This window comes from Fukomys damarensis, unplaced genomic scaffold (genome assembly GCF_012274545.1).
Source record: "Fukomys damarensis isolate Sample0158 unplaced genomic scaffold, DMR_v1.0_HiC HiC_scaffold_1, whole genome shotgun sequence".
Lineage (NCBI taxonomy): Eukaryota > Metazoa > Chordata > Mammalia > Rodentia > Bathyergidae > Fukomys > Fukomys damarensis.
The window spans coordinates 41,261,260-41,288,664 of NW_022900913.1; the positions used below are offsets into that span (position 1 = coordinate 41,261,260).

At 36.5% G+C, this 27,405-nt stretch overlaps 1 protein-coding gene across 3 annotated transcripts in view; it reads left to right on the plus strand.

The window, feature by feature from the left end:
* Positions 1-8,106: 8,106 nt before the first annotated feature.
* The window catches only part of Il31ra (interleukin 31 receptor A), a 60,046-nt gene continuing 40,747 nt past the window's right edge, over positions 8,107-27,405 (plus strand). The window contains exons 1-4 of one of the 3 annotated variants that reach the window (XM_033760939.1): positions 8,107-8,249; positions 17,896-17,985; positions 23,104-23,218; positions 26,842-27,020. In XM_033760939.1, the coding sequence (XP_033616830.1) occupies positions 17,931-17,985; positions 23,104-23,218; positions 26,842-27,020 (349 nt within the window). In that variant the 5' untranslated portion in view covers positions 8,107-8,249; positions 17,896-17,930. Of the gene's footprint in view, positions 8,250-17,895; positions 17,986-23,103; positions 23,219-26,841; positions 27,021-27,405 lie in introns of those variants that run through there. The other 2 variants (XM_033760941.1, XM_033760942.1) reach the window with 2 other exon arrangements.

The window sequence follows — 27,405 nt, forward strand, 5'->3', positions numbered from 1 at the left end:
ACACACACACAAATATAAAATTTGAATTTTTGGAAACTTTAACTGTTCTGTTGACTTTGGAAAAAGTTATCCCAATATACTGTGTTGAGTTGGCATTGTACAGAAATTAACAGCCATATTCGTCTAGAAATGTTAATTTTTTTCCTTTTCTACAGGGGTATTGCACTGTATTAAATATGTAAATCATATCTACATGGGTTTGATTACAGAAACTAATAAAGTATTCTCTAAATAATGAAAAAAGAGAATAATGTAAGACTACAAGAGTAAGAAGCAACTTAAATATGTTCAAGGACCATTTTCATCTTCAGAATTAAGGATTATTTTAATGTTACATCATTGCCTTTTCTCTTTTACTTTCCTTTTTAGTTTTATTTTAGGATTCCTATTTTTAATGTTCATATAGAGATTTATTTTACTGAAATACTGAATAGTTTCTCTGGTGTGAAAAACTATAATAGTACACAAGATCCTAATGAGATAATTAATAATGTGAAATAGGAAGTAAAGGGCTAAAGGTGTAGGGAAAGTGGGAAGGGTGGGGGAAAGGTAATAAGAGAGAGGAAAAAAATATGAGAAACTGAAAAAATGGAAATAAAGTGTTTGTAAATGGGGAGGGTAGGAGGGGGTGAAGGGAGGGCAGGGACAAGGGAAAAAATGAGAATCAAGACCTAGCATGTAAAGGTACAGGATCCCAATAATGAATATAATTGTATTGTATACCTAGATTGTACCAATAAACTCAATAAAAATAAAAAAAAACATATGCCCTTCTAGATGTGAAGAAGAGGAAAAGAATGTTTATACTTTCAATTTAAAAATGTATCCTGGAACTCAGCCACCAGGTCCTTATTCATATAGTAATAAACTAAATGAAGTTGTGAGCAGACTTGTTACTCCCTCTCCCAAACTAATTGGAATGTGACATTTGTCAGTTGATTCACCAATTTGCAATTGATGTTATGCTTGCTAACAGAGCAGAAGTTGACTGGCATAGGAACAGTGCTCAACAACAAAGCAGAAATTTCAAATGAAATGTTACAATTTCAAAACAAAGAATTATATAGTACAATCTTTGCATTAACCTCATATGTGGCAAAGAAAAACTGGTACCACTGATGTCAACATTGCTCAACAATGGATGTATTAATAGGGAAACCTTGGCAAAACAGAAACCAGATGTGGAAGCTTTCTACAACAAAACCAAAAGCAGAGTAGATGTTGTTGATGAGTTATGCAGAAAATATGATGTCACTCAAAACACAAGGCACTGGCCAATTGTTGTGTTTTATTCAATCCTAAACATAAATACTTTGGTAGTTTACACAGAGAATAACAAGTGCAGAGCTGGGGATTTAGCTCAGCGGTTTGGTGGCCTTCCTTGCAAGTGCAAGGACCTGAGTTCGATCCCCGGTACCAAAACAAACAAACAAACAAAAACAAAAACAAAAAAACAAGTGCAAAATACCATGGAGAAATTTTCTTAAGAGGATTGGGACTGGAACCCATAAGAGATCATTTACAGCAGAGGAAACACAAAATGTTTCTGCCCAGGGAACTCTGCAAAACAATTGCAGAGCACACTGGTGAGCTGACAGGTGAAGAGGCAGGCACAGAATCACAAACCTCCAATGACAACAGGAAAACCAAAAAGATGTCAACTGTGCCCTACAAGAAAGGACAGAAAAAAACAAAACATACATGCTATGTAAGCAATACTTGTGTGTGGAGCATGTAGTTTTCATGTGTAAAAACTGTCTTGGGTGTGACAGGTGAAGCAAAGATTATTTCTGTGGTAGACTTTTGTTTGTATTTACATTTAGTTCACATAGGTTTTTATTTCTGATGTTATCTTTTGGCTTTAGTAAGCAAATAAACATCTAATGTGACAGTGTTGATTTCTATTCTAAGAATTCATTATATATTTGCTATTTTCTTTTATTTACATCTTATTTTCCTTCTAAGTGCATAATGTACAACATAGTTGGAAGCTCTTGACAAAATGGAAGGAGAAGAGAGGTGACAAGAATGGCCTCCTACAAAGGAAAGGAGAGCTAAGTACGTGTGCTGTTAGTGTCAGATGTGTACATGGGATACATCATGTGTATATATTGTCATGTGTGAGTACTGCCTTGGATATGACAAGTGAAGCAAATATTTTAGAGTTCTATTGGTATTTTCATTGTAGTTCCTGTAGGAATTTATTTCTTATGTTATCTGATGTTATTTCTGATGTTAGGTTTTGTAAGCAAGTACACAGCTGATGTGAAAACATTGATGTTTAAACAAAACACAATATTTATTAAGAATTTAATACTTTATTTTATTGATATTTTATGTTTCTGTTAAGTACACCTTGTGTCATATAATAAACTCCTGACAAAAAAGCAAGACTAGCGAGATCTCAAATATGCCCTACAAAAAATCCAGGAAAGCAAAACACATGTGCTGTCAATGTAAGCGACACCTGTGTATGGAACACACTGTTGTCATGTGTGAAGAGTGCCTTAGGTGTTATGACTGAAGTAAAAATGATTGTTTTTATAGCGTGCTATTGGTATTTTCATTGTAGTGTGTATAGGAATTTATTTGTTTTTATTTTTTTGACTTTGTGCATACAAAAACAGTTGCTGTTGAAAATATGGATTTTTTTATGAACACTCAATAAATATTAAAAATTTAATACTTAATTTTCTGAAAATTTTCCTGTTAAGTATCCATTTTTAAGATAATAAAACTGATTAATAATTAAGCAATGTACGTATTCTAAATAATAAGAATGGGTTTTATACACCAAAGTTTCTGTGCCTTTATGACAAAATTTGTATTGTGCCCCTCTTAATAATAGCCATTCTTTTTGGAGTAAGATGGTGTTTCATTGTTGTTTGATTTGCATTTCTCTAATTATCAGATGCTGAACATTGTCTTATGTACCTATTGACCATTTGTACTTTTTCTTTTGAGAAGTGTGTATTTCAATTGCCAATTTTTTGATTGGGCCTTCTATTTTGGAGCATCTAATTTTTTTCAGGTTTACCTATTCAAGATATTAGTCCTTTCTTTGAGGATTAGATGGCAAAATTTTTCTTATTTTCTAGGTTGTCTCTTTAGGCTGTTGGTTATTTCTTTTGCTGTGCAAATTTATTTGACGTCCTATTTATTGCTTTTTGTTATTCCTTGGGCAACTTGGATTGTGTCCAGGAAGTCCTTACCTTTACCTATGTTTTACCTATCTTATCTTCCAGAAAATTCAGTGTTTCTATTTTTACATCTAGGTCTTTGATTTTGGTTTGAATTTAGTATAGGGTAAGACATGAGTCTGGATTCATTCCTCTGCATATGAATAACCAGTTTTTCAGCACCATTTATTAAAGAGGCTATCTTTATTTTGGGCCCCTTTGTAAAACATCAAATGGCTGAAGGTGCCTGGTGTTGTTTCTGCCTCCTCAGTTTTATTCTACTGGTCAACATGCTTATTTTTGTGTCAGTACCATGCTGTTTTATCATTGTAGCTTTGCAGTCTAACTTGAAATCTAGGATTGTAATGCCTCCTGCTTTGCTCTTGTTGCCCAGGATTGTTTTGGCTTATCTGGCTTTCCTAATTCCTTATAAATATTAGGAATTTTTTTCCTAGTTCTGTGTAGAAGAGCAATGGTATTTGATTGGAATTAAATCTATATGTCATTTTGGCAATATAGCCATTTTGACAGTATTAATTCTGCCTGTCCAGAAATGGAATATTTTTCCATTTTCTAATGTCCTCTTCAATCTCTTTTTTTTTCCTTCAGATAACTTTAGTGTTTTGTTATAGAGGTCTTTCAATCTCTTGGTCATATTACTTTCTATATATTTCATTTTTTAAAAGCTAACATGAATAGGATTGTTTTCCTGATTTCTTTCTTGGTGTGTTCATTGTTGGTGCACAGAAATACTATTGATTTTTGTGTATTGATTTTGTATCCTGTAACTTTGCTGATTTGATTAGTTCTAGGAGTCCTCTGGTAGTGTTTTTTGAATCTGTTATAAAAGGATGGTGTAATCTGCAAATAAGAGTAGTTTAACTTACTGTTTTCCTATTCATATCCCTATTATTTCTTTCTCTTGCCTGATTACTCTGGCTAAAGTTTTGAGTACCACATTGAACAGGAGTGGTTATAGTAGACATCCTTATCTATTTATTTTAAAGGGATAGCTTTTAGTTTTTCCCATTTAGTATGATGTTGGCAGTGGGTTTGTCATAAATGGCTATTATCAGTTTGAGGTAAGGTCCTTCTATACCGATTTTCTTCAGAGTTTTTGTCATAAATGTTAGATTTTTGTCAAAGGCTCTCTCTGCATCTATTGAGATAACTGTGATTTTTATCTTTGCTCCTATTTATTTATTTAATATATTAAATGTATTGATTTACACATGTTGAACCATCCTTGCATCTTAGGGATGAAGCCAACAAGGTCATGATATATGATCTTTTTAATGAATTGTTACATTATGTTTACCAGTATCTTGTTAATACATTTTTGCATCTGTTCATTAAGAAGATTGGCCTGTAGTTTTTATTGTTGAGTCCTTGTTCCATTTGTATCAGGGTGATGCTAGTTTCCAGGAATTAATTTGCCATTATTTTTTCATTCAAAGACAGATATTTGAAGAGTAAATAATGAGGCAAATGTTTGAAAAGCTTGTGGAGTTTCCAGAGAGTGACACTACATTAGTGCTTGGCATGATAATATAATGGAGTCTATTTATATTCCCTTGGAAAAGAATTTAAGTGAATATGTTTCAGGAAAGGGGATTTAAGAAAACCCCTGTACAGTAACTTATTTGCATCACTGTTCTTACCAAAGTGGAATTGTGTGCACAGAGGTTTTGTCACTTCAATTTTCTTTTCTGAGGTAAGGGAAATGCAACTATGTTCTGTGATTAACCTGTTAATTACCAATCCCTGAAAATGAGAATGTTGCTTCCTGAAGGCATGGAGTTGGAGATGAGAATTATAGAAAGAATAACTATACAGTTTAAAGATTTGTTTGAAAATAAATCAATTTATTCCTCTGAAAGAGTATTATCCATCAAGGCATCTGTTCATATGATCACACATGAATTTCAAGAATATTGCAGTTGTTCAGAATTCAGTATTTCTGAATGCCCTTTCTGCTTACCCTTATGGGGTGTTGTGTGGGAGACTTAAGTCTAATGCCCCCAACCATTATTTATAGTTTTGTTGTATATGATATGAAATGAGCTTCTGTGCAATTAAATGGTATCAATTATGTTCTGTTCTTGGAAAAATGAATAGTAACATATTTTCTTTTTGTTCATATAGGTATCTTGGATGAGAAAGTCTGCTATTATAGTTTTAAGGGTTTTGGTTAATTTACAGATTGCTGTGTAATTAGCTATTGCTGTGATTATTACAACAGGAAGGGGGAGGGAGTCACTATAGTAACAAAAATATATTTACAAACTCTAAGGCAGTGCCAGGAGAATAGGCTTTGATCTAACACCATAGTTCTATTCACTTAATATCAAAAAACTAAAGTTTTCAGGTGGGTGCTGCAGAAATATGAGATTTTTTTGAAAAAGAAAGGAACATTCTAAATCAAAGAATGTTCCTTTCTTTAGCAATCTAGGATCCTGGATGTTACTCAGCAGTCCTTGTTCTTAGCAAGATCTTGTCCCTAGAACATTTCTCTCATTAGCTATTTCAAAACATTACAACTGTCCTTAGATATTTTAGCAGAAAGACATTTATCCTATTTCATAGGGGAGACGGAGGCTGTCAGGAGGAAAGCACTTCCATCTACAAATGTATCTATATTCAAGCCCATCTTTAATTCTGAGAAGATAAACAATCACATTCCCCTCTATCATGTGTGCAAGGTAACCTTTCTTCATGATATTCATTTTAGAGTTCAGTTTCTTTCTGGAGATCTACTGCTATCTCTCCACTTTCTGTCATATCCATTGCTTACTGCCAAACTGTCTTTGTAGCTGTATCTAGAAATAGACTAGTCATATAGAGAATGGATTCACTTTAACAAGATATATAACAAAGAATCTGGATGATTTGAGTATTAAAAGACAAAGGTAGAAGATACTCATGTCAATAAGAAAATAGCAAGCAAAAACTTCAGTTAAAATAAATGTTCTGCTAGAAACTCATGGGGATTCTTTGTTTTTGTTACAGTGTTTTGATTTCTAGCATTTCTTTTTTATTCTAAGAATTTCCATGTCTTGGGCTAGAGACATATCTCAATGGTAGAACACTTGCTTAGTGTGTGTAAGGGCCTGGATTTGATCCCCAGCACCACAAAACAACAACAACAACAACAACAACAACAACAACAACAACAACAACAACAACAACAACAACAACAACAACAACAACAACAACAACAACAACAACAACAACAACAGAATTTCCATCTCTTTTCATATACTGTTTGTTCTCATATATTTCAACTTTTTCCATTAGAGCCTTTAACAAATTAATCATGGTTGTTTTAACCTACAAAATGAATGTTTTGTGGCTTATCTAGAAATAATAGAGAAAATATTGCTGTTCATTTTGGTGAAGAAAATTCTGTATAGTTTATTTCAATCTAAATAAAATGTGAATTTTGTTTTAAAAAATCATAGTTGTTTCAAATCATAGTCTGATAATTCTAGGATCCTTGCCAGATTGGTCTGGTTGCGCTGTCTGTTTTAAACTACATGTTTTGCTTTTTAGCATGCTTTGCAATTTTTGTTGAAAGGCAGATATGATGTGCTAGGTAAAAGTAAATGCATTAAATAAGCCTTTAGTGATGTAGTGGTTGGGTGTGGGTAGGGTGGGGAGGCGATGTGTTCTATAGCTCTAGGATTAGGCCTATCTTCTGATGAGCCTGTACCCCATGGACTGTGAGCTTTACAATGATTCTAGGTTCTTTTTGTGCCCTGCCCCTCATTGAACTCAAGACCTTGAGCTTGTAAGGCAGGCATAAATCCCCAGGCCCTCTTCATCTTTTTTAACCCCCTTAGAGGTACAAAATGGTTAGATGAGATTGTACTTGGATATTTCCATTCTCCTATTATGTTAGGCTCTGGTGAAGTAGTTTCTATTGAGTGCAGGCCTTGTTAAGAATAGAATGTTCTTGTGTATATCTAAATGGTTACACTTCCCTTCCCCATGGCAGAAGACTGAAGAGATTTTCCTCCAGTTGGTGATGGGAAAACTTTGTTTTATTGCTCCTGGTGGTGAAAGTTACAAAGGGACTTGTGACTGGGTTTCCTCATGGATTTTTAGCTCTCATATTTGTTCACACAGTTACAAAAGGTCGCAAAAACTGTAATACTCAAAGGAATCTCAGTAATCGTGTAATTTAACACTTTGCTTATAGAAACAGAGTCAGGCTCCCTTGACTCATAGTTGGTTCTGCTACTTTGGAGACTATCCCAATTGTTTTGGCTTTAGTTTCTTTAAATGTAAAATAGGGATAAAGTTACTTCAATGTCATAGGATTAAATGAGATAATTAATTTAAGGCTCTTATTATCCCTGAGTCATAGTAAGAGTTTCACATATTGTTATTTTTTTATTTATTTTTGGTATTGGAGATCAAACTTGGGACCTTGCACTTGTGAGGCAGGCAGCAGCACCACTTAGCTAAATCCCCTGTCCACATATTATTTTTATTATCATTGTTATTGGCTAAGTTGGGGTTCTTTACTCCTTAGTGCAGTGAACTTTCTTTTAGTTAAAAATAACAATTATAAGTGTATTTTTAGAAGTAGCTACCATTGTTTATTTCCTTTAGTTCATTTGTTTAAAAGTAATTAATTACCTGCTGTGCTAAGAAGGCACTGGTCAAAGGTAATTATCTGGCTGCATATTTCTTTTTTAAAGCTAAAAATACTATCAGCATTTCATGCTTTGCCACGTGGACTTCTTGAATAAACTTTAAAATTTAGTCATTTCTTTGAGTGCTATAACAGATGCAGATGATTATTTATTGTTTGTTTGTTTGTTTCAGTACAGGAATGCAGTCCATTTCCCATCATAAATGGGTAAGTGCTACTCTGAATTGGGCTGGGCTTAAAAGCAAATGAAAAGCCTTCAGACAAGGAGAGAGGAAATAGCCATCTTTGTGAGGATAAAGTCCAGATCATCCTCTCTGTCCTGGCTTGTGTTGGAGGGGTTAGAGTTGCCTTTGAGGGAGATCTTTTGAACCAGTAGGGCATCCATGGGATACCATCCTATTACCCGAAAGGTGAGTGCCATCTCATTTAGAAGAGTAACACCCAAATCTTCTTTTTCTACTATGTGAGAGTCTTATTCTGTCTTCTTCAGTGAAATTTTGGATCAGGACCTGAGACATGAATTACTCCTTAGATTGATTATTGCCAGTTACAAGGAATCTACTCTTTTTTTTTCTGGTACTGGGGATTGAACTTAGGACCTTGTGTTTGTGAGGTGGGCAACAGAACCACTGAGCTAAATCCCTGACCCCTAGGAATCTACTCTTTTAACAAGTTACATATTTAAATGCTAGGTTGGGGATGGTGAGTCATGAAGTTTAGAGGAAAGGAGTTGGGGGAAATGTCTGAACATAGTGAACTTATCTTTCAGGAAACTCTAGCCTAGAGAAAAGTAGACAGGAGAGTCAGAGGAAAATCATTATGGTTATTGGTGTTTACTGGTAGGAGCATTGAGAGAAGATAAATCACTAAGCTATCATATGGTTTTGGTGGAGAATCTACATTTTGGAATCATGCAGCCATGATTTGATCCTTTAATGCTTCTTATAAACTATTATTTTTTTTCACTATTTACATGATATAGCTCAGGATATTTATATAGGTGAGGTGGAGACAATATACTAACTCTACGGTGAATTTTTTAAAGGAAAAAGATATAATTACCACTGATAGGCTCACTCCCTGTCTCTCTCTCTCTTTCTTTCTCTCTCTCTCTCTCTCTCTCTCTCTTTCTTTCTTTCTTTCTTTCTTTCTTTCTTTCTTTCTTTTCTTTCTTTCTTTCTTTCTTCTTTCTTTCATTTTGGTACTGAGGTTCAAACTTAGGACCTTGTGCTTGCTAGGCAGGCACAGCACTGCTGAGCTAAATCCCTGACCCTGATAGATTTTTTCTTTTACCACATGGTTGTGTTCTTGCCAATCTTGTTTCTGGCCATCTAGAATATTCTTTGTTTGAAAGCAGTCCATATCCCTAATGGGTTTATTATAGCCATTAGAATGGCAGGTAGTTATCTGATAGCTCTTAATCTAATTTTGGGCGAGTATATACTCAATATCCTCATCTAAAAAGTGAAGACACTATTGTTTTATTGGATGAAATTGCCAGTACTTGGCTGTTTTTGATTTATGAAAGTGGCAATTTCATGTAACTTGTAACCCAAAATATAAGGACAAATTAAATATAAAATACACAAATATAAACAAATATAAAAATATCTGCCCTGTTTACTTCGAAGGTCAGAAAGGACATAATAAGAAAATACTTGCGAAAAAGCTTTGTAATCTCAGAACATTATTTTTACAATTATTATTGCAGGCTGCAAATCAACATTTAAAAGAAAACGAGAACAGAGGACCCTTTTATTTGACCAATTAAAATAAAACTATAAGCCAAATCCTTTTAGTCTATAAGGAATTCTGAGGGGATAACTGGTTGGGCAGCTAGCTGCTTGTTTCTCATAGTATGAGATAGTATTTTAAAGAATGGGAAAAAAAGAGGGACTAAATTTTAGAGACAGCACTGTGACCATAGATTCAAGTACCTAATATTAGGAGAGGGGGTGAGGGAGCAGCAAGCTGCAATCTGACAAACCTCATTCTGTCCCTCAGAATTTTTCAAAGACCAGTAGGACTTAGTTTACAGGTTCACTATACTGTGCCTTGCATAACATGGGCATCAACAAATAATGGTTATGTAAATGACCAAATGAAAGAAAGTAGAGCCAGCCCTGGGAAAGTCACATGGTGGTGATTTTTTTTTTAAACCATAAAAAGTCTTTATTATGGGGAGGATCTGCCAGGCTATCTCTGAACAAAGGAGAAAAAAGCAACATGGTAGCACAGGGAGCTTCTTTTATAGGAGTGGATGGGGTTGAGTGATGTAGTGGCTAAGGATTGGGGGAGCCTGTGGCATCACTAGGACGGGCTTGTGACATTAGTAGCTGCTAGGAGGTAGCAAGTAGCAGGTTACTCTTTTGGTGGGAGAAGAAGCATGATGGGAGAAGTCCTTTGTTGGGAGAAGCCATCTTTTAACATGGAGGCTGCTATTCCATGTGGCAGCCATTTTAAGGCAAGGGAAATCTAACATTCCAGGCTTTTTGTTTTATGATTATTGGTAGAAGGTCTCCTGGAGCTGCTTCAAGCTGACAAAGAGGTGAAGGTTGGGGCTAAACCTGGATCTGATGGGGGCAGCAGTAGGCAGGGGTTTCTTCCCTCTGCCGCAGTGACCAGTACCCCATCATGATGAGTTCCGTGACTGTCTGATTGCTAAATGCCCTCATGTGTTCCTGCAAGAAATTTTGAAAACAGTGAAGCAGACAGGGCCCTACCATGATTAAAAAGCATATACAAGCCAGTGGGCCCAAAAAAAGGAAGTAGCCAAAGCACAATTTGGGGAAGCCAGGAATAGCTCTGGTCTATTCCCCAATAATTCTATCATCTTTTTCACTCTTCGATGAGCTGCTGTACTTCTTTAACCTTTTCTTTAACAATCCCTGACTGGTTAACAAAATAATAGCATTCTTTATCTAGCACCTGGCATTTTTCCCCTTGGGCCACTGTCAGCATGCCAAGGGCCCTTCTATTTTGTAACATGAATGCTGCTAAAGAATTTGATCTTGTACTTTATTTAAGGACTGGCTTATTTTATCCATGTCTTCTGAAATCTCTATGGACAGGGCCTGATAGAAATGTGTGGATGTAGAAATGCCCATTCTCTCCATTGCCATCCCAGTGAGGACCATTGCTTCCATTAAGAAGGGGACTAGAAGGGGAGCTACCCTTTTTCTGATTGTGTTCATGTGGGAGAACTTGTTTAGATATATGGGCTTCTGTATAAATGATCATGGGAGGGCTAAGGAAGGCTGTGCTACAGAAAACATCAGACTGATTGACACCTCAGAATGCCTCTTGATTACATATGCAGTACATGCCATTGGACAGCAGATCAGACACTCTTCTAAAATAAAGAGGGAGCAAGCAAGGCAAGTGATGTTATTATTTTGCTCCGTGCATGTCAGGTTAGTGGTTTGTGTGGGGAATGGGGAACCTGAGGCAAAGAGTCCCAGAACTGTGAATAAATTGCCAATATTTGAGATAGACAGGTTAAAATCCAGAGGGGCAGAAATTGGAGTGAACAAGCAGGGGTAAATGGACATACACATCCAACAGTCTGAGATATTGCAGGGAGGTAGTGGAGGGTGGTATTAGTCGTTGTAGCTTTTTTTGAGACTGGGTTATCTGGTTTACCACTTGGAGATCTATCCTTTTATAGGGAGGTGGAGTGGTGGGCCTCTCTATTGCTAGTGCCTGTTTGTTGACTGCCTCTTTTGGTTATTCTGCTGTGTGTTTAAGACCAGGTCAAAGTAAGACCTGTGTTAATCAATATGAACATCTTGCTATCTGTCAAGGTCAGTTAAGTCTCTTTAGGCATTATTTTGGAACATGCATAGAGCCTCTCAGCTCCTGTCAGTGTCAGCCATTAAGATGGGTCATAGGCCTTGCTTGACCAAGTTGCTTTTAGTGAAAGCATGGGAGACATTTTTCTTGGTGACCCTCTTTTGACACATGTTAAATTTGTCCTCTGGTGTCCAGAAATCTCCAAATATTTGTAGTCTTATTATCCCAGTTGCCTTCCAGTGTTGGTCTCTGTCCTTTGGTGGTTGAACACCCAGAAGAAAAGATCAATGACATCAGTAGTACAGTAGGAGCAATGGGCTTAACTATCATAACTTTATCTGGATAGCAAGCATCCTGGAATCTAAAATATAGTTAGTGGACTGTTATTTTTATCAATCATGGTTGTTCTAGTAGTTGATTTCCTGTAGAATATTAACAGAAAAAACTTTGAATCAGTAGCCACACATAACAATATTTTAGCATGACAATCATGAGGATGTTAACTTTGTAAAGATATGTATCTTAGTATAAAATAGCCATTGTTAAATGTATTTATTCCCCTCTAAAAACACATAAAAAAGGAAACTCTTATTTAAGTTATCTTTTGATGAGATGCCATCTAAGGGAAATGTATGGGCTTATAAATGTACCTGTACTCATGAGTCGGTGGAGCAGAAGAGAAGGGTGAATTACCTGGTTCAAAAGGTTATTGTCATAAACAATATGTTGGAAGACCAAGAGGGGCCTCACAGGCAGGACAACCTTTTCTAAAGTGGTCCACTAAAGGACTAAAGGTGTAGGGAAAGTGGGAAGGGAAGGGGAAAGCTAATAAGGGAAAAATATGAGAAAATGAAAAAATGGAAAAGAAGTGTTTGTAAAGGGGGAGGGGAGGAAGGGGTGAAGGGAGGGCAGGGACAAGGGGAAAAAATAATGAGAACCAAGACCTGTCATGTAAAGGTACAAGATCCCAATAATGAATGTAACTATACTATATACCTAAAATGTACCAATAAACTCAATGAGGAAAAAAAATAAAGTGGTCCATTGGATCAAAAGTAGTCACTTTGGAGTCTGGGCTGAGGTCAGTGTGGGGGAGGGAGTTGCTCAGGCAACGAGTATGGAAGGGTGGAACAGGAGGGGTGGACGATGGAGTTAGGGCTAGAAGTACCTGAGAGGGCCAAGGAGTTTGACAGAGGGAGGGGTGAGAAAGAAGGCTTGTAGGTAGGGGATTTCTGACCATTTGCCATTGTGTTGACAAAAATTGCATTAATTGCTCAGTATGTTAAAATTGAAAGTGCTGTTTTTGGGCCACTGAGATTTATTATCTAATTTGTACTGAGGTCAAACTTGGTTGCAATAAAAAATGAGTCATTTTGGTTTACAGACAGGCCCCAACAGTCCAAGGGGATGATGTTGTGCTGGGAGGCAGCCAAGAGTTGTTCAGAGGGAGGGAGTTTGGATTGTTGGGCCCCCATGTTAGGGTGGGTGAGAGGGAGTTAGTTCCCTAGGAGGAGGGCAAAAGAGAGGAATGTCTTTGTCTCTTTTGATACTCCCCAAGTCAGTCCCCAGAAGGGGAGAAGAGAGGAGTTGGGCCAATGGGGCATCTCCCAGGGATACGGTTCGGGGCCCAGTGGCTCGAGAGGGTCTCTGTGCCCTAGCACTTGGATTTCTGAGTAGTCCCTAGAGGGAGAGAAGGGGAACGAGAATGAGAAAGAGGCAGAGGACCCGAGGAGAGGGGAGGTAACTACCTACTCACCCTGAAATCAGTGACTGGAATGAAAGTGAGTCCTCAGCAATGGCAAAGCTAGAGAGCCCCAAGGAGGTCCTGGCTTGGCAGATGTGGTCTGGAGGAGGCAGCCAAAAAGCTAATTGACCCCAGCCTGTGGGGGATTGTCACTTAATGGCTGCCTTCCTCCTGGTAAAAGGAGCAGAAAATCAGGACCTTAACAAGCCTTTATTATGAGGAGGATCTGCTGGGCTGTCTCTGAACAAAGGAGAAGAAAGCCTGGTTGTGAATTTTTGTATAAGTGAATCAGGTGAAGCTTACCATCTAGATGCTTGGGGGCAGGTAACATGAAATGGGGGGGTTGCTAGGGAGTAATACAGCTGCTTTAGTTCCTTCACATTAGTTATATGAGTGAGGATATGGAGAGGCAAAGATAATTTAACCTGATAAAAGTTGCAGCATCTACTATGACAGACTGTAGCTCCCCCCTTTTGTTTTCTATCTTATATTGTCTCCAGCCCAGCAATAATTTGTAACTTTAATTTGTTTCCAGTCATTCTACTGCTATGGTAGCTGCTAGTAGGTTTATGTCCTTAAAGAAGGGGATACCATCAATTACCTGAAGTGTTATCACTGAGTCCTTCAGTTGGGCTCAGTGTATTCAAAGTGCCATGTGAAAATTCTAAGCCTCTACTAAATGCTGTACTCAAATGAAGTCCTGCCAATGTGGTATGAAAGGAGAAAGTAGAAAAGTGTCTTGGAGGACAAGCAAGCATTAGAGTAGGGGGCAACATCGTAATGATGATGCTTGTTGGCTTTCCACAAGCATGAGCTCATTTCTTTCCTTTGGTGCTCTATTCCTTCCTTCAAGGTTACAATTATAGCAATTGTTATGTGATATTTGAGATTACTGTCCAAACTTGATCTCTACAGATAGACTATGATTCTCAACCTTTTTCTATTTAAGCCCTCTTGAAATTCTTCCCGATGCTAGGGTCATCAGTAACACAGTAGCTCACTCTAGCATTTGTAGTTTGGAAAAAAATAAAGTTCCTGCCATCCTCTGTCTTTTGTCACTTTCCTACATTAAAAATTACTGAGCTATAACTAAGGTCTTTGAAGTCAGCGATGGGCTCTTTTATTCTCAGTCCCTAACTTTTAACTGGAACAGTGCCGAATGAATCCAAGAAATCCTAAGGTACCTACCCCAATTCATAAGAGTACTAGGACTAGATTGCAAGTGTCTCCATTTCTAGGTTGCTACTCTCTTCAGCTTTTATAACTTTTCCAGCTTTGTCTCTGGTAGTAATTTAGTGCTGTCGACCTTTTAAGTTTCTTTTTAAAGTTTCACAAATAATGAGTATTCTCATGATGAAGAAATCAAATAGCAAATAACTGAAAATGTTTTCATATGTGCATTTCTTCTTTAATCTTTAACAGGCATAAGATTTAAAATGCAGAAAGTGTAAATAAGGACTAAAAGGTATAACAGATAATGTGAAATAGGAAGAAAAGGTGCAAAGGGAAAGGGAAAGTGGGAGGGGTAGGGGAAAAGAAAGAAGGGAATGGAATTAACATGAGAAAATGAAAAAATGGAAAGAAAGTCTTTGTAGATAGGGAGAGGTGGAGGGGTTGAAGGAAGGGCAGGAGAATGAGGAAAAAATAAGAACCAAGATGGATTATATAAAGATGCAAATTTCTAATGATGAATGTCATATTATGTACCTTAAATATACCAATAAAATTAATAAAAAAGATTTAAAAATGCAAAACCATGTGTCAGTAACAATTTTAGCTTTAGCATCCATAATTATTCATCTATTTAATTATTGGGACTTTCAGCATCCCTGCTTTCATAATTTCCATGGTTGGGCCTCCCTCCCTTTCCAATATATTTTTAGAACTAAGTAATAGGAGCTAAGACTAAGGCCACATCTTCTGCATTAGAGTTGGAGAACATTAAGATGTTTTCTGAACAGACACAAAAGAATGCTGTGATAGTTAACTGATTGTGTCAATTTGAGTAAGAAATTCCCAGCTAAATTAGATCAGCATAGTTCTGGGTGTGGATGAAGGGAAATACTGAAGACAGAAGACCCATCCTGGGTGTGAGTGACAGCAATCAATAGGCTTGTTGCCTGAATGGAATAACAGGGAAACAAAGAAGGAAGGCTCGCTTCTGTTTCTTCAGAGGGGATTCCATCTTCACCTTCCCTTTGGACATCATCTCCTGGCATCCAGTGCAGACTCTTCAGCTTCTATTGCTGACCCTTTAGCTCCTGATACAGACTTGCACAGGACTCTGAGCCCCAGGCCTTTGCCTGGATCCTTTGGATTTCTAGCATGCAGACAGCCTTTGGAACTTTTCCACTTTCCTGACTCTGCAGGTGGCCACTGTAAGGCTGTCTTGTAAATTCTTATTTATTTGTATATCCTGCATTAAATCTGTTTCTCTAGTAAGCACTGAGCTATACCAACTCTATTAATGTTATGATTAATTTTTAAAGACAAAGTCTTTATTGACAAATTAAAACTATGTTTTGTATTTATTTGAATCAAGGTTGGCTATTTCTTGAGAGAAAAACTATTCTGTGTAAATTGGGCACTCACTATTGCTGTTATGAACCATTTTTTTGTTGATAGTTTTATTGTTATAGATCCAAGTTCGCATTATTACTTTTGGCATTTTCATTTAGTGAGGTATTCTAATGGGTTTGTACATGAGAAAATATTATCTGCAGAGATGTTGTGTCACTTTTTCTGAAATGACTTATTTTGTTGATTCTCTTTTTTCTTATGATCTGTCAGATGAAAATTTAGCACCATTTATTTCTTCCTGAAATAAATTATTACTTTATATTTATTTCATCCTTATACTTTCCCACCATCAACGAGATGAGAAACAAGCAGTCTTTTTGTTCTAATTAACTATTAAATTATAAAACAATATTAAATCTCTACTGCACAGGCTTTGCTTTGAGGAGTAAGGCTTCTCAGAGGAATGAGAGAGTCTCCACTCTCACAAACTTGCCTGTGTTGGAAGAAGGCAGCAGGTGAATGACTAAGCACCATTCAGTGTGACAGGGGTGAGAACACAGACGACACGTGAGTCTGTGGGACCTAAGGGAGGGAGTGACTTCTCAGCTTTGTATGAAATTCAGGGAGGAAGCCTTAGAAAAAGTTGACCTTGGGATGAGTCTGGGAAGATGATTACTTTGTCAGGATAAAGTTATGCATTAGGATAAACAAAATTTCTTGTTTTTTCCTCTATTTTTACAACACAATCAGAATAGAAGATGGTTCATAACAAGTGAATGGGTGATGCTCCCACCAGCAAGTAAGCAGTCAGTCCTGCCCACCAGGTGGTGTTGTCTAATACAATTCAGTTCTGACGCTTTCTGCCTGGAAGTAGCATTAGATCTCACAGGTTGGAGGCTTGGTCCCTAAGAGCCCTTTCTCCCAACTTTTGCCAGTTGAAAGCCCCAGACTATTTTACCTATGCCTCTGACTTACTGATTATAATTGGGGATCCAAAACCCCTATTCTTGGGTTCAATTAATTTGTTACAGTGGCTCACAGAACTCAGGTGGAGAAATAGGTTTACTGATTCATTATAAAGGCTATTATACAGGATACACATAAAGAGATATGTAGGACAAGACATGGGAAAAAGGTGTGGAGCTTCTGCCACCCTCTAGGAACTTTCACATGTCCTCTTACCTAGAAGCTGCTAGAACCCTGTCTTATGGGTTTTTATGGAGACTTTGTTGCATGGGCATGATTGTGAGGAAACCCAGCAAGACCTGTTCATGCACCATTTCTTCTTCTTGGATATGGGATAAGACCCTTCTGGAATGAGAAGAGTTTTAAGACCTGCAATCAGACAACACTAGGTCAGATAATTTCTTTAGGGATAGCTTCAAGACAGAAAGGCAGGAGAAGTTTAAAATTTCTATGCCCTATCTCAGGAAAGATAAATTCTAGTTTCTATGGCTTATCTTTGGGAAAGAGATATAAGCCAAGAACCATGCATTAAAAACCAATCTATATAGCTATAGCTGTAATATCGCTACATATAACTATATAACATCACAAGGGGAAAGGGACATTATGGGCATGTACAAAGCATGAAGAATGTGAAATGGTATGGTACTTTGAGAAACAAAATTGTGCATTTTGTTGGTGTGCATGGGAGCTGAGGCAAAGGCCCGAGGATGGTCTCAGATCTCTACAGGCTCATAGTCCCTTTTTTTCCTGGAGCATATTCATGGTGGTGGTTGTATGTTTCATATTATATAGTAGAGTGCATTATGGGCAAAATGAAAATGTATTGTTATGGCACATCTTAAAATTGTTTACTGGGGTTGAGGGAGTAATTCTGAAGGAATTTATATAATGACATCCAGTAAGATAGGATAGTGTAGGATAGGATAAAAATAAAACCTTTTCTCCCCCTCAAGTCCCCAGAATCTGTTAGTGGAATAGAGTTGTTGGAAAGAAACAAGAAGTAATCCATCTCTTGATGATTATATTTTCAGTTCTGTCTCCAGGCTTGAGAGTTAATTCAGGAACAATGTGGATCTGGGCACTGTGGATATTCCCTTTACTCTGCAAACTCAGCCTGACAGGTAGGTCAGCCTAGGTACTTTTACAGATTATGTTGTTCTTACTGTCTTTACTGGACAATAATTTTTAACTTTGGAGCAAAGAGACATCTGGACTATGAACCTCAAAAATAGAGACAATGGGAGATTTGTGAACACCCTGAATGTGTGTGTTTTTGTGCATGTTTGAATGCATGCCTGTATTTCAGTTATATACTTTTACAAATGTAAGATGGGCTATTGTTTTTTTCAAAGAGAAACATGACCTCCAAAGGTCAAGATCACAGTTACAGGTGAGGGCTTAACTGCATAGCATACTATATGTTTCCCTATTTTGGACATTTAACTAATTATCTAACTAGAATTATATATCTCTTGACCAATATCTTCCTATTGCTTCTCCCCTCTAACTATCCAAGCTTCTGGTAACCATAGTCTATCTCTACTTCTCTGATAATAAGGTGTTTTAGGTTCCACATTCAGATGAGAACATGTGATACTTATCTTTCTGTACCTGGTTTATTTCACTTAACACAATGTTCTCCATATTTACCTAGGTTGTCACAAATGATGTAATTTCAATTTTTATATGGTGAAGTAGGATTCTGTTTTGTATATGTACCATATTGCTTTTAGCTGTTCACTCATTAATGAACACCCTGGTTGATTTCATATCTTGGCTATTTTGAATAGTGCTGCAGTAAACATGGTAGTGTAGATGTATCTTCAATATACCGATTTCCTTTCCTTTGGATACATAAATATATTTATTAATGAGATTGTTGTATCATGTGGTATTTCTATTTTTTATTTTTTAGGAACCACTATATTGTTTTTCCATGATGTTATGCTAATTTACATTTCTACCAACAGTGTGTAAGAGTTCCTTCACCAAAAATTGTAATCTTTGTTTTCTTCTTAATAATAGCCATTTTAATAGGAATGAGGTAATATTTCAGTGTGATTTCACTGAATTTTGTTGGTGATTGGTGATATACTACTTTTTTTCATTCACTTCTTGGCTGTTTGTATGTCTTCTTTCAAGAAATTTCTATTCAGATATTTTTCCCATTTTTAAATAAGGTTATTTTTTTCTTGCTATTGAGTTGTTTGAATTTCTTATAAATTTTGAATTTAACCCCTTACCAAATGTATAGTTGACAAATTCTTTTGTTATTTTGTTGATTGTTTCCTTGGCTGTGTAGAAGAAGTTTTTAGTTTGATTAATCTATTTGCCTATTTTTGGTTTTGTTGCCTTGCTCCCCCCACCACCCTGCTTTGTAGTTCAGGCTGGCCTTGAACTAACTATATAGCCCAGGGTGGCCTCAGACTCATAGCATCTCCTGCCTCAGCCTTCTGAGTGCTGAGATTACATCTGTGTACCACCACATCTGGCTGTTGCCTTGGCTTTTGATTTTATATCCAAAAAATCTTTTCCCAGACCAGTATGAACCATTTACCCAATGGTTCTATTCTTCCACTATTAATTTCACAGTTTCAGGTCTTTTATTTAAGTCTTTAATGTGAATTGATTTTTGTATATAGTTTAAGATAAAATTTCAGTTTTATTCTTTTACATGTGGATGTCCAGTGTTTGCAGTACCATTTATTGATTGTCTTTTCTTCATTATGTAGTCTTTTTTACATTGGAATATGATACAATGGTTACACGCACAGTTCATTGTTTCCATATTAATAGTCTGGGATATACAGTTGAAGAAGACAAACTAATGCAGGCAACATATGTGTGGTGAAAGAGGAACAGAGAGAAAAGCAAAGAGAAATGAGGAATAGTTGTGGAATACATTTCTAAAATTAGGTGCAAACCCAATTCTATAATATGAGGCTTCTTGTAAAAACAGTTTGCTGATCATGTTGGAAATTTTGAAGAAACACACATTTCTGTTTCCATTTATCCACTAACTACTGCTTTGCTAATTTTTAGAATGTTAGAATGCTAATTGTACAATTTTAACTTTCAAGATCTTATTTTGTATTTGTGTTCTACTTCAGGGAAAAACATCTCTAAAGTGCAGTTTTTAAATCTGTAAATGTGTGGCAATCATGAAGTAAATCAGTGGACTGCAACTGATTTTATTATTCCACTACACTATATTTAGTAAGGCTCATTGTACTTTTATAACATGAAAAAGTTTCAGAATATATAACATCTTTTTTTTTTTAGTTTATTGGTACATTTTAGGTATACAGTACAGTTACATTCATCATTGGGATCTTGTACCTTTACATGAAAGATCTTGGTTCTCGTTTTTCCCCTTTATCCTTGCCCTCCCTTAGCTCCCTCCTCCCCTCCCCATTTACAAACACTTTATTTCCATTTTTTCATTTTCTCATATATTTTTCTTTTCCCTTATTATCTTTCCCCTACCCTTCCCACTTTCCCCACACCTTTAGCCCTTTTCTTCCTATTTCACATTGTCAATTATCTCATTAGGATCTTATGTACTAATATAGTTTATTCACACCAGAGAAACTATTTGGTATTTACACATGTGTGACTTATTTATTTCACTTAGGAGTATATCCTCAATATGTATCCATTTTCCTATGAATGAGTCTAATTTCTCATTCTTTATGGCTGAGTAGTATTCCATTTTATAGAAAAACCACATCTTCTTTATCCAGTTTCCAACTGATGGGCAAATGGGCTGTTTCCAAGTTTTAGCTATTACAAACTGTGCTGCTATAAACATAGGTGCGCATATATCACTGTGATATGATTCTTTTAATTCTTTTGGAAAGATACCAAGCAGAGGGATGGCTGGGTCAAATGGAACCTCTAGTCCCAGCTCTTTGAGGTATCTCCATATTGATTTCCATAGTGGTTGCACTAGTCTGCTCTCCCACCAACAATAGAGAAGGGTTCTTTTCTCCCCACAACCCTGCCAATGTTTGTTATTGGTTGATTTCTTGATAGCATCCCAGAATATATAAAATCTTAAAGCTAGGTCCCCATGTATTTTTTAAAAACAACTTTCTGATGTTAAGTGCTGAAAAGATACAAGTGAGTTACTGAGAAATTGAAAGGTCTGAACTATTCCTTTTCAACTCAGTAAACCTCAGCTGAACACCTTTATTTTGTATCATGGTGCTAATTGACTTCAAATTTCTTTCCTCAGTAGAAAGTCAAGCAGACCTGACGTTCTTGAATATCATCTTATTTTCTTCTGGCTAAGTGTTTGTTTCTGTCTCTTTAGGGTAATAGTTCACTGTTCCAGAGTTCCTGCCTTTCCCCTGCTCCTCCTTAAAAATGGCATCTGGTCTATAAGCAGGGTTTATGTGAATTCAGTGTCTTGGGAAGGGCTTCTGGATCCACAGGAACAACTTTGTTGCCCTCTGGTTCTTCCTATGCCATCCTGTGTGGTCCAGTCTCTCTTCTGCTGTCTGCTTTGGGGCAGCTGGCTTTACCTAGACTTTGTGGCATCATACTGCCGTGAACATTCTTGATGTTCATGCCCAAGTTGTTTGCTTGTGGTCTTAATTCCCTCTCTGTACAGAAGCCCCTTCACCCTGATCCCATGCCTACTTCAATCTCACAAGTCTCTCCCATCCTTACCTGAAGCATGGGGGAATTTCTGAATCCTTGTTTGCTGCACCCACTTGTGTTGGAGTTCACCTGGAGTTCCCCAGCCACTGGCTGCCAGTTAGGATTTCTGTGTCATGCTGGAGTTAGTGCTGAATAGCATGTGGAACTTCTACTGTGTTACAGGACTGCAAACCTTCTTCAAGCTGTGCCTGGCATGAAATAGGTTAACAACGCAGATGATTTATCAGACCCATCTGCATATTTGCACTGCTTTATCAAGAACCCTGACATCTGATCTCTTTGTCCTACCTCATGTTCATTCCCTTCCTCTCCTGCTCTCCTCTATAATTTACTTGCTATAAGTGATGGGATTTTTTTCTACTTCTCACTTGGTAGGGACTTCCTAGGAAGCACTACAGCTTTGCTTTGATGTGTAAAAGTAACAATAAGTTATCGTCCTTTCTCAAATATGTTTTTTCTTAAAACTATCCTCTTGCCAAAAGTTCAAAATAAGTTAGTTTGAGCCTTAGAGCTGAATATTGCTCTTAGTCTAAAACTGTTCTCGATTCTTAATTGCGTGTATGTTCATGTATGTGTGTGTCTTTGTGTTTGTTATAAACTCCACAATTGTGTAGCCTATGGACCACTTCTTAATGTTTGTAAATGCAAAAATAAAATGCACAGGATTTCATAGAAACCCAAGTGTATGAAATGAAATCATCAAAATAGTAAAGAAACAGATTTGTGATATAGTAATTTATTTTTAACACACTAAGAAGAACTAGTAATTATGAAATCTTGAGTCTAATAATAGTGATGTCTAATGATTAATATAGATATTAAGAATAATATTTTATATTTCAAGGTATCTGAGGCAACTAAAGCATAATATGAAAATATTTGTGTTTTTTTAATGGTAAAGTCATAAGTAGTGATAATATTAAAGTATTTTGTTGACTAAGTTCATGATAGAAGGGAATTCTAAATTTCAACAATATGTTAGTATAAAATAAAGATAAAAATTTTCCATTAAAATTCATACTCTCCTAAATTCTACTTATGGACTCTTTGAGGGTCTAGCCTCCTGTTCTGGGGGTAGTATTTGCTTTTCTGATGCAGTAAGCAACTACCAGGAACAAGACATGAAAATACAGGTGAAGATATTTCTCTAATATACAATCTTCCAGAAAAAGAAAATGACTGATGCATAAAGTTGAAGTGTGGCATAGTCCAGCACTTTAAGTTTTTCTCTTATGCCCATATCACCCATTACCCAATTATCCAGAGTAGTTCTATCAGTTGGTGGTTTACTTTGGATTTTGCTAATACTTAATATTTGCCTGATGTTTTAATAATTTTTGCTTCTTAAATGTTACTTTTGAGTAAGAATATAAAATGTATTTTTAATAAGCAAAAATCCAGCTCTTTGAAAGGAATAATTGAAGAGATGGAGTTAGATTCTTTTCATGAATCTGATTAGGAGAACTAATCAACTAATTTAGCATTGGTCAGCCTATTTTCCTTAAAATACTCAATGCTGGTATTATATACAAATATTGTATAGAAAAATGGTGTTTGTGTGATTTTTTTTTTAGCCCTGCCAACTAAACCTGAGAACATTTCATGTGTCTTAAATGGTGTTTATTTAACTTGCACTTGGAGTCCAAAGAAGGAAGCCAATTTTACTAAGTACACTGTTAATGCATCTTGGTAAGTATGAGAGCTCATGTTGTAAGTGGGAATGATGGGAGGAGTTAGGCACTCCTGATTCATTGAAGAGTCAAGTTACTCTTGAAGTAAAACATTTTCTCAGTTATAACTTCTGGGTATATCCAGTGGCTGGGGTGGCATCTTAGCTACTTGCTGACAGGATCTATAGCTTCAGAGAGCCGCATAATGACCTCTCCCTAGAGCTCCCCTATTGACTCTCAGTAGTTACTAGCTATAAACACAGTGGAAAAGGCTGTGTATTTACTGTATTCATGTGTGTCCCTCATCTTTTCAGAATGTGTTCTACAAGTGTTCATTCTTACCTCATTCTGCCACTAATTTATAGTCCTGTCATACAGTATTTCATTAGCACAATGACTCTCAAATTTTCATCACTACCTGAAGCACCTTACTTATTCTACTTTTTTATTTTTGAGGCAGGACCTGGCTAAGTAGTTCAGGCTGTCCTTGAACTCACTATATATCCCAGGCTGGCCTTGAAATTGTGGCAGTTCTCATGCCTCAGCCTCCCAAGTATGTGCCACCACATGTGACTGTTCTATTTCTAGTAGAATAAAATTTTTTATAATTTTTTCCAGGAGTGATAGCACACACTGGTAGTCCCACACTTGGGAGGCTGAGGCAAGAGCATTCCCAAGAGTTTGAGGCCAGCATAGGCTATACAGTGACTTAAACAGGAGCCTAAACAACATAGAAAACTCTGTCTCAAAAAAACCAAAATAATAATTATAATTTTTAAATTATAATTCTAGCCAAAAAAGCTAAATGTTTTAGTATAGGCAGGGCATGTTTTTAAATTTTGAAAATACCTCATGAAACACATTTCTTCCTTTTTGTTCCCCTAGAAATAACAGGGCTCATGTTGGGAATCGTTGTAAAAGAACTTTTTTCTTTTCCATTTCAAAAACAAAGCCCAGGGTTCTAAGATTTTTTTTAAAAATTTTAACTAAAGGTCTTGTACTGGAAAGTCTTATATTTTGTATTAGAAGAAAGGGAAAAAGCAAAAATATTGTTTTATAGCATTTATATGACAATGAATATTTATGTCAAAGAGATGTTTTAAAACAGGGTTCAGCAAACTATCTACAGAGGGCCAGATAATAAATATTCTTAGGCTTAGGAGATTGACTTACATAGCATGAAAGCTGCTGTAGACAATTTGCAATCAATATACCTATTTTTCCAGCAAAATCTTATGGACACTGAATTTGAATTTCACATAGTTTTCATATGCCACAAAGTATTCTTCTTTTGTTCATTTACAGTACTGGGAATTGAATTTAAAGTCTTCACACTGAACTACATTCCCAGCCCCCTACCCTCTTTAAAAATTTTAAATTTTGAAACAAGCTAACTTGCCCAAGACTGGACTCAGACTTGAGATCCTCTGGCCTCAGCCTCACAGAGTACTAAATACTTATTTATTTTGACAATTTAACAACATAAAACAGTTTTTAGCCTGTGGTTCATATAAGAATAGGAGGGGTTAGGGGCCGGGGATTTAGCTCAGCAGTTTGGTGGTCTGCCTTGCAAGCACAAGGACCCGAGTTCAATCCCTGGTACCCCCCACCAAAAAAAAGAATAGGAGGGGTTATATTTGACCTAGAGGCTATAGTTTGTCCACTTTTGCTTTAGAAATTAAGAATGCTAATGGCTCAAAAACCCATGATCTAAATGACATGTGATCTCCCAGACTTCTTAATTCTAGCCATAGTGTTAGTCAGGAGTTACTGGTAGAATAAAAATGCAGAAACTTTAGATTTACTCCCTATTTTTCTGTTTTATTGAGGAATACCTCCCCTTCCATCTCTCTGTGTGGGTTGTTATTATTAGCACCAGTTGTACATGCAGGAACAGAAAATCCTTGGATGTCCCCATGCCTACACCCAGGCCCCTTATGGCCCTAGTTTGCTAGGCTCGACAGGATTCCTAAATTGCTTGCATTGTGGGTTTAGCACTAAAAATAACTCTTCCAGGCAAAATGGAAGGCTTTCCCTACAGATAGTCAACTATAAGTGCATATTATGGTTGGTGGATCAGTGATATAAGCAAAAATAACCTACTGATACACAGAAACAATGAAAATGGGTTTATCTTTGGAAGAAAAAGAGGAGTTGGGAATGTCCTCATGGAAAGGGGGGGCTTTTAAACTGAGACTTAAAGAAGTCTTGAGATGTGGAAAAGGGGAGAAAGGGTCTATCTCAGAGGTTAGAGCATAAATAAATGCAAAAATATTAAACTATAGTAATAATAATATAATTCCTCATTGATTAACTTCTGTGTATCTGACATTTGAAAAGTGCTTTACATGTACTAGCTCATTTCATTGTCATAGCAACCCTAAACTATATGCATATTACTATCTTCATTTTACATATAAAACACTAAAAGAATTAAGGAATTTAAGTCACATACCAGGGGTAAACCTAATTAATTTACCTACAGAACCTGTGCCTATAACCATGACTAAACAGCACCCTGGGGGTCATTTTTGCACTGGGTAATAACCTATTGGAAATCCTTGAGGTCCTTTCTAGTTTTAAGATTCAATTGTCTAAGCTCTGTTCCCCCACCCATTATAGCAAACACTGGAACCTTAACATTTAAACCTTCTTTTTAGTTTAGTTCTGGCTCCATCTCCTCCACAATCCTCAGGGCATGTAGGTTATAGCCATACTCATTCATCTGCTTCCTTCTAATTTATATAGCCTTCATAGAGTCAGTTTGCCTGCCTGCCTATCTATCCTATCTATCTATCTATCTATCTATCTATCTATCTATCTATCTATCTATCTATCTACCTATCATCTTAATGAGTTTTCTGAAAACAGTCTATATTAATGATTAAAAAATTCAATCTGAAACATCTTAGGCAATGGTGGTGAAACTATCGAATGTGTATTACTGTGTGTGTGTGTGTTTTGTTTAAACAAATGTTAATGCAGGAGTTGTTTTTGCCTAAACTAAAACCTCAGGTTCAGTTGCAATGTTGGAAGATAAATAAGTGGGTTTTGGGTGGCAGTCTCTAAAAGGTTCACCACCACTGATTTAAGATAACAACGTTAACGTCTATGTAAAGACCTTTCCAGTATCTGTATGACTAGTTATACAAATATATGTTGATATAACTGATTATTCTGTATATGATATGCACCCTGACCTTTTCACCAATGGAGTATGATCATCTTTCCATATCAATAAACATAGATATATTAAAAACATCATTTTAAATCCTGTTGATTTCTATCATACTTTACTTAACAAATGCTGTTTAATTTTTTTAAAAGAATAAATTCTCAAGGCCATATTCTAGATTTTTAGGAGCTAATCTATTATATTTTTGTCAGTAAGAAGTGTATTTCCACATTGCTTTTAATGGGTATACAGGACCTTCAGGAAGTCTCCAGGGCGCATAGCATCCTATGCAGGAAGGAAGCAGGAAATTTTACCTCTTTTTGGAGGAGCGCGAAACCAAATCCTGGACCATGCAGTTCTCCAGAGAAACTCTGAATAAAACTAACAAATACTGTTTTAATGAATTAAGTAGGATATGTTTCAAGTTACTATACTAAATTTATGCTGAATCATTTTTTTCTTTAAAGTAAAAGTGGAGGAAGCAAAAAAAATTACACGTGTACATCCAACAGCTCTACAGGTGCTTCATGCTCTTTTTTGCATCAAATTATAGCAGCTCCAGCTAATTGTATCATTGTAGTGGAAGCTCTAAATACAGATGGGATAATTAAATCTGATGCTACTCATTGGTCGTTAAATGACATATGTAAGTATTCGTTGATATACTTATACACTGTTTATTGAAAAATTAATCTCTTTTTAAAAGAGGCATTTGTGGACTCAAAGCTAAAGGAAATAGGTTTGTGTTATAAATATACCTTATTATCAAAGAAAGGAAAAAAGAGGGACAGATGGAGGGAGGAAGGTAGAAAAAGAAAGAAAGGGAGGAAGGGGCTGGGTATTTAGCTCAGTGGTGCCACTGCCTGCTTCACAAGTGTAAGGTCCCGAGTTTGATCCCTGGTACCGAAAAAAAAAAAAAAAAGTCATTTCTCTTTGGGCCAGGGATTTAGCTCAGTAGTACTGCTGCCTGCCTTGTAAACACAAAGACCCGAGTTCAATCCTCAGTACCAAAAAAAAAAAAAAAAAAAAAA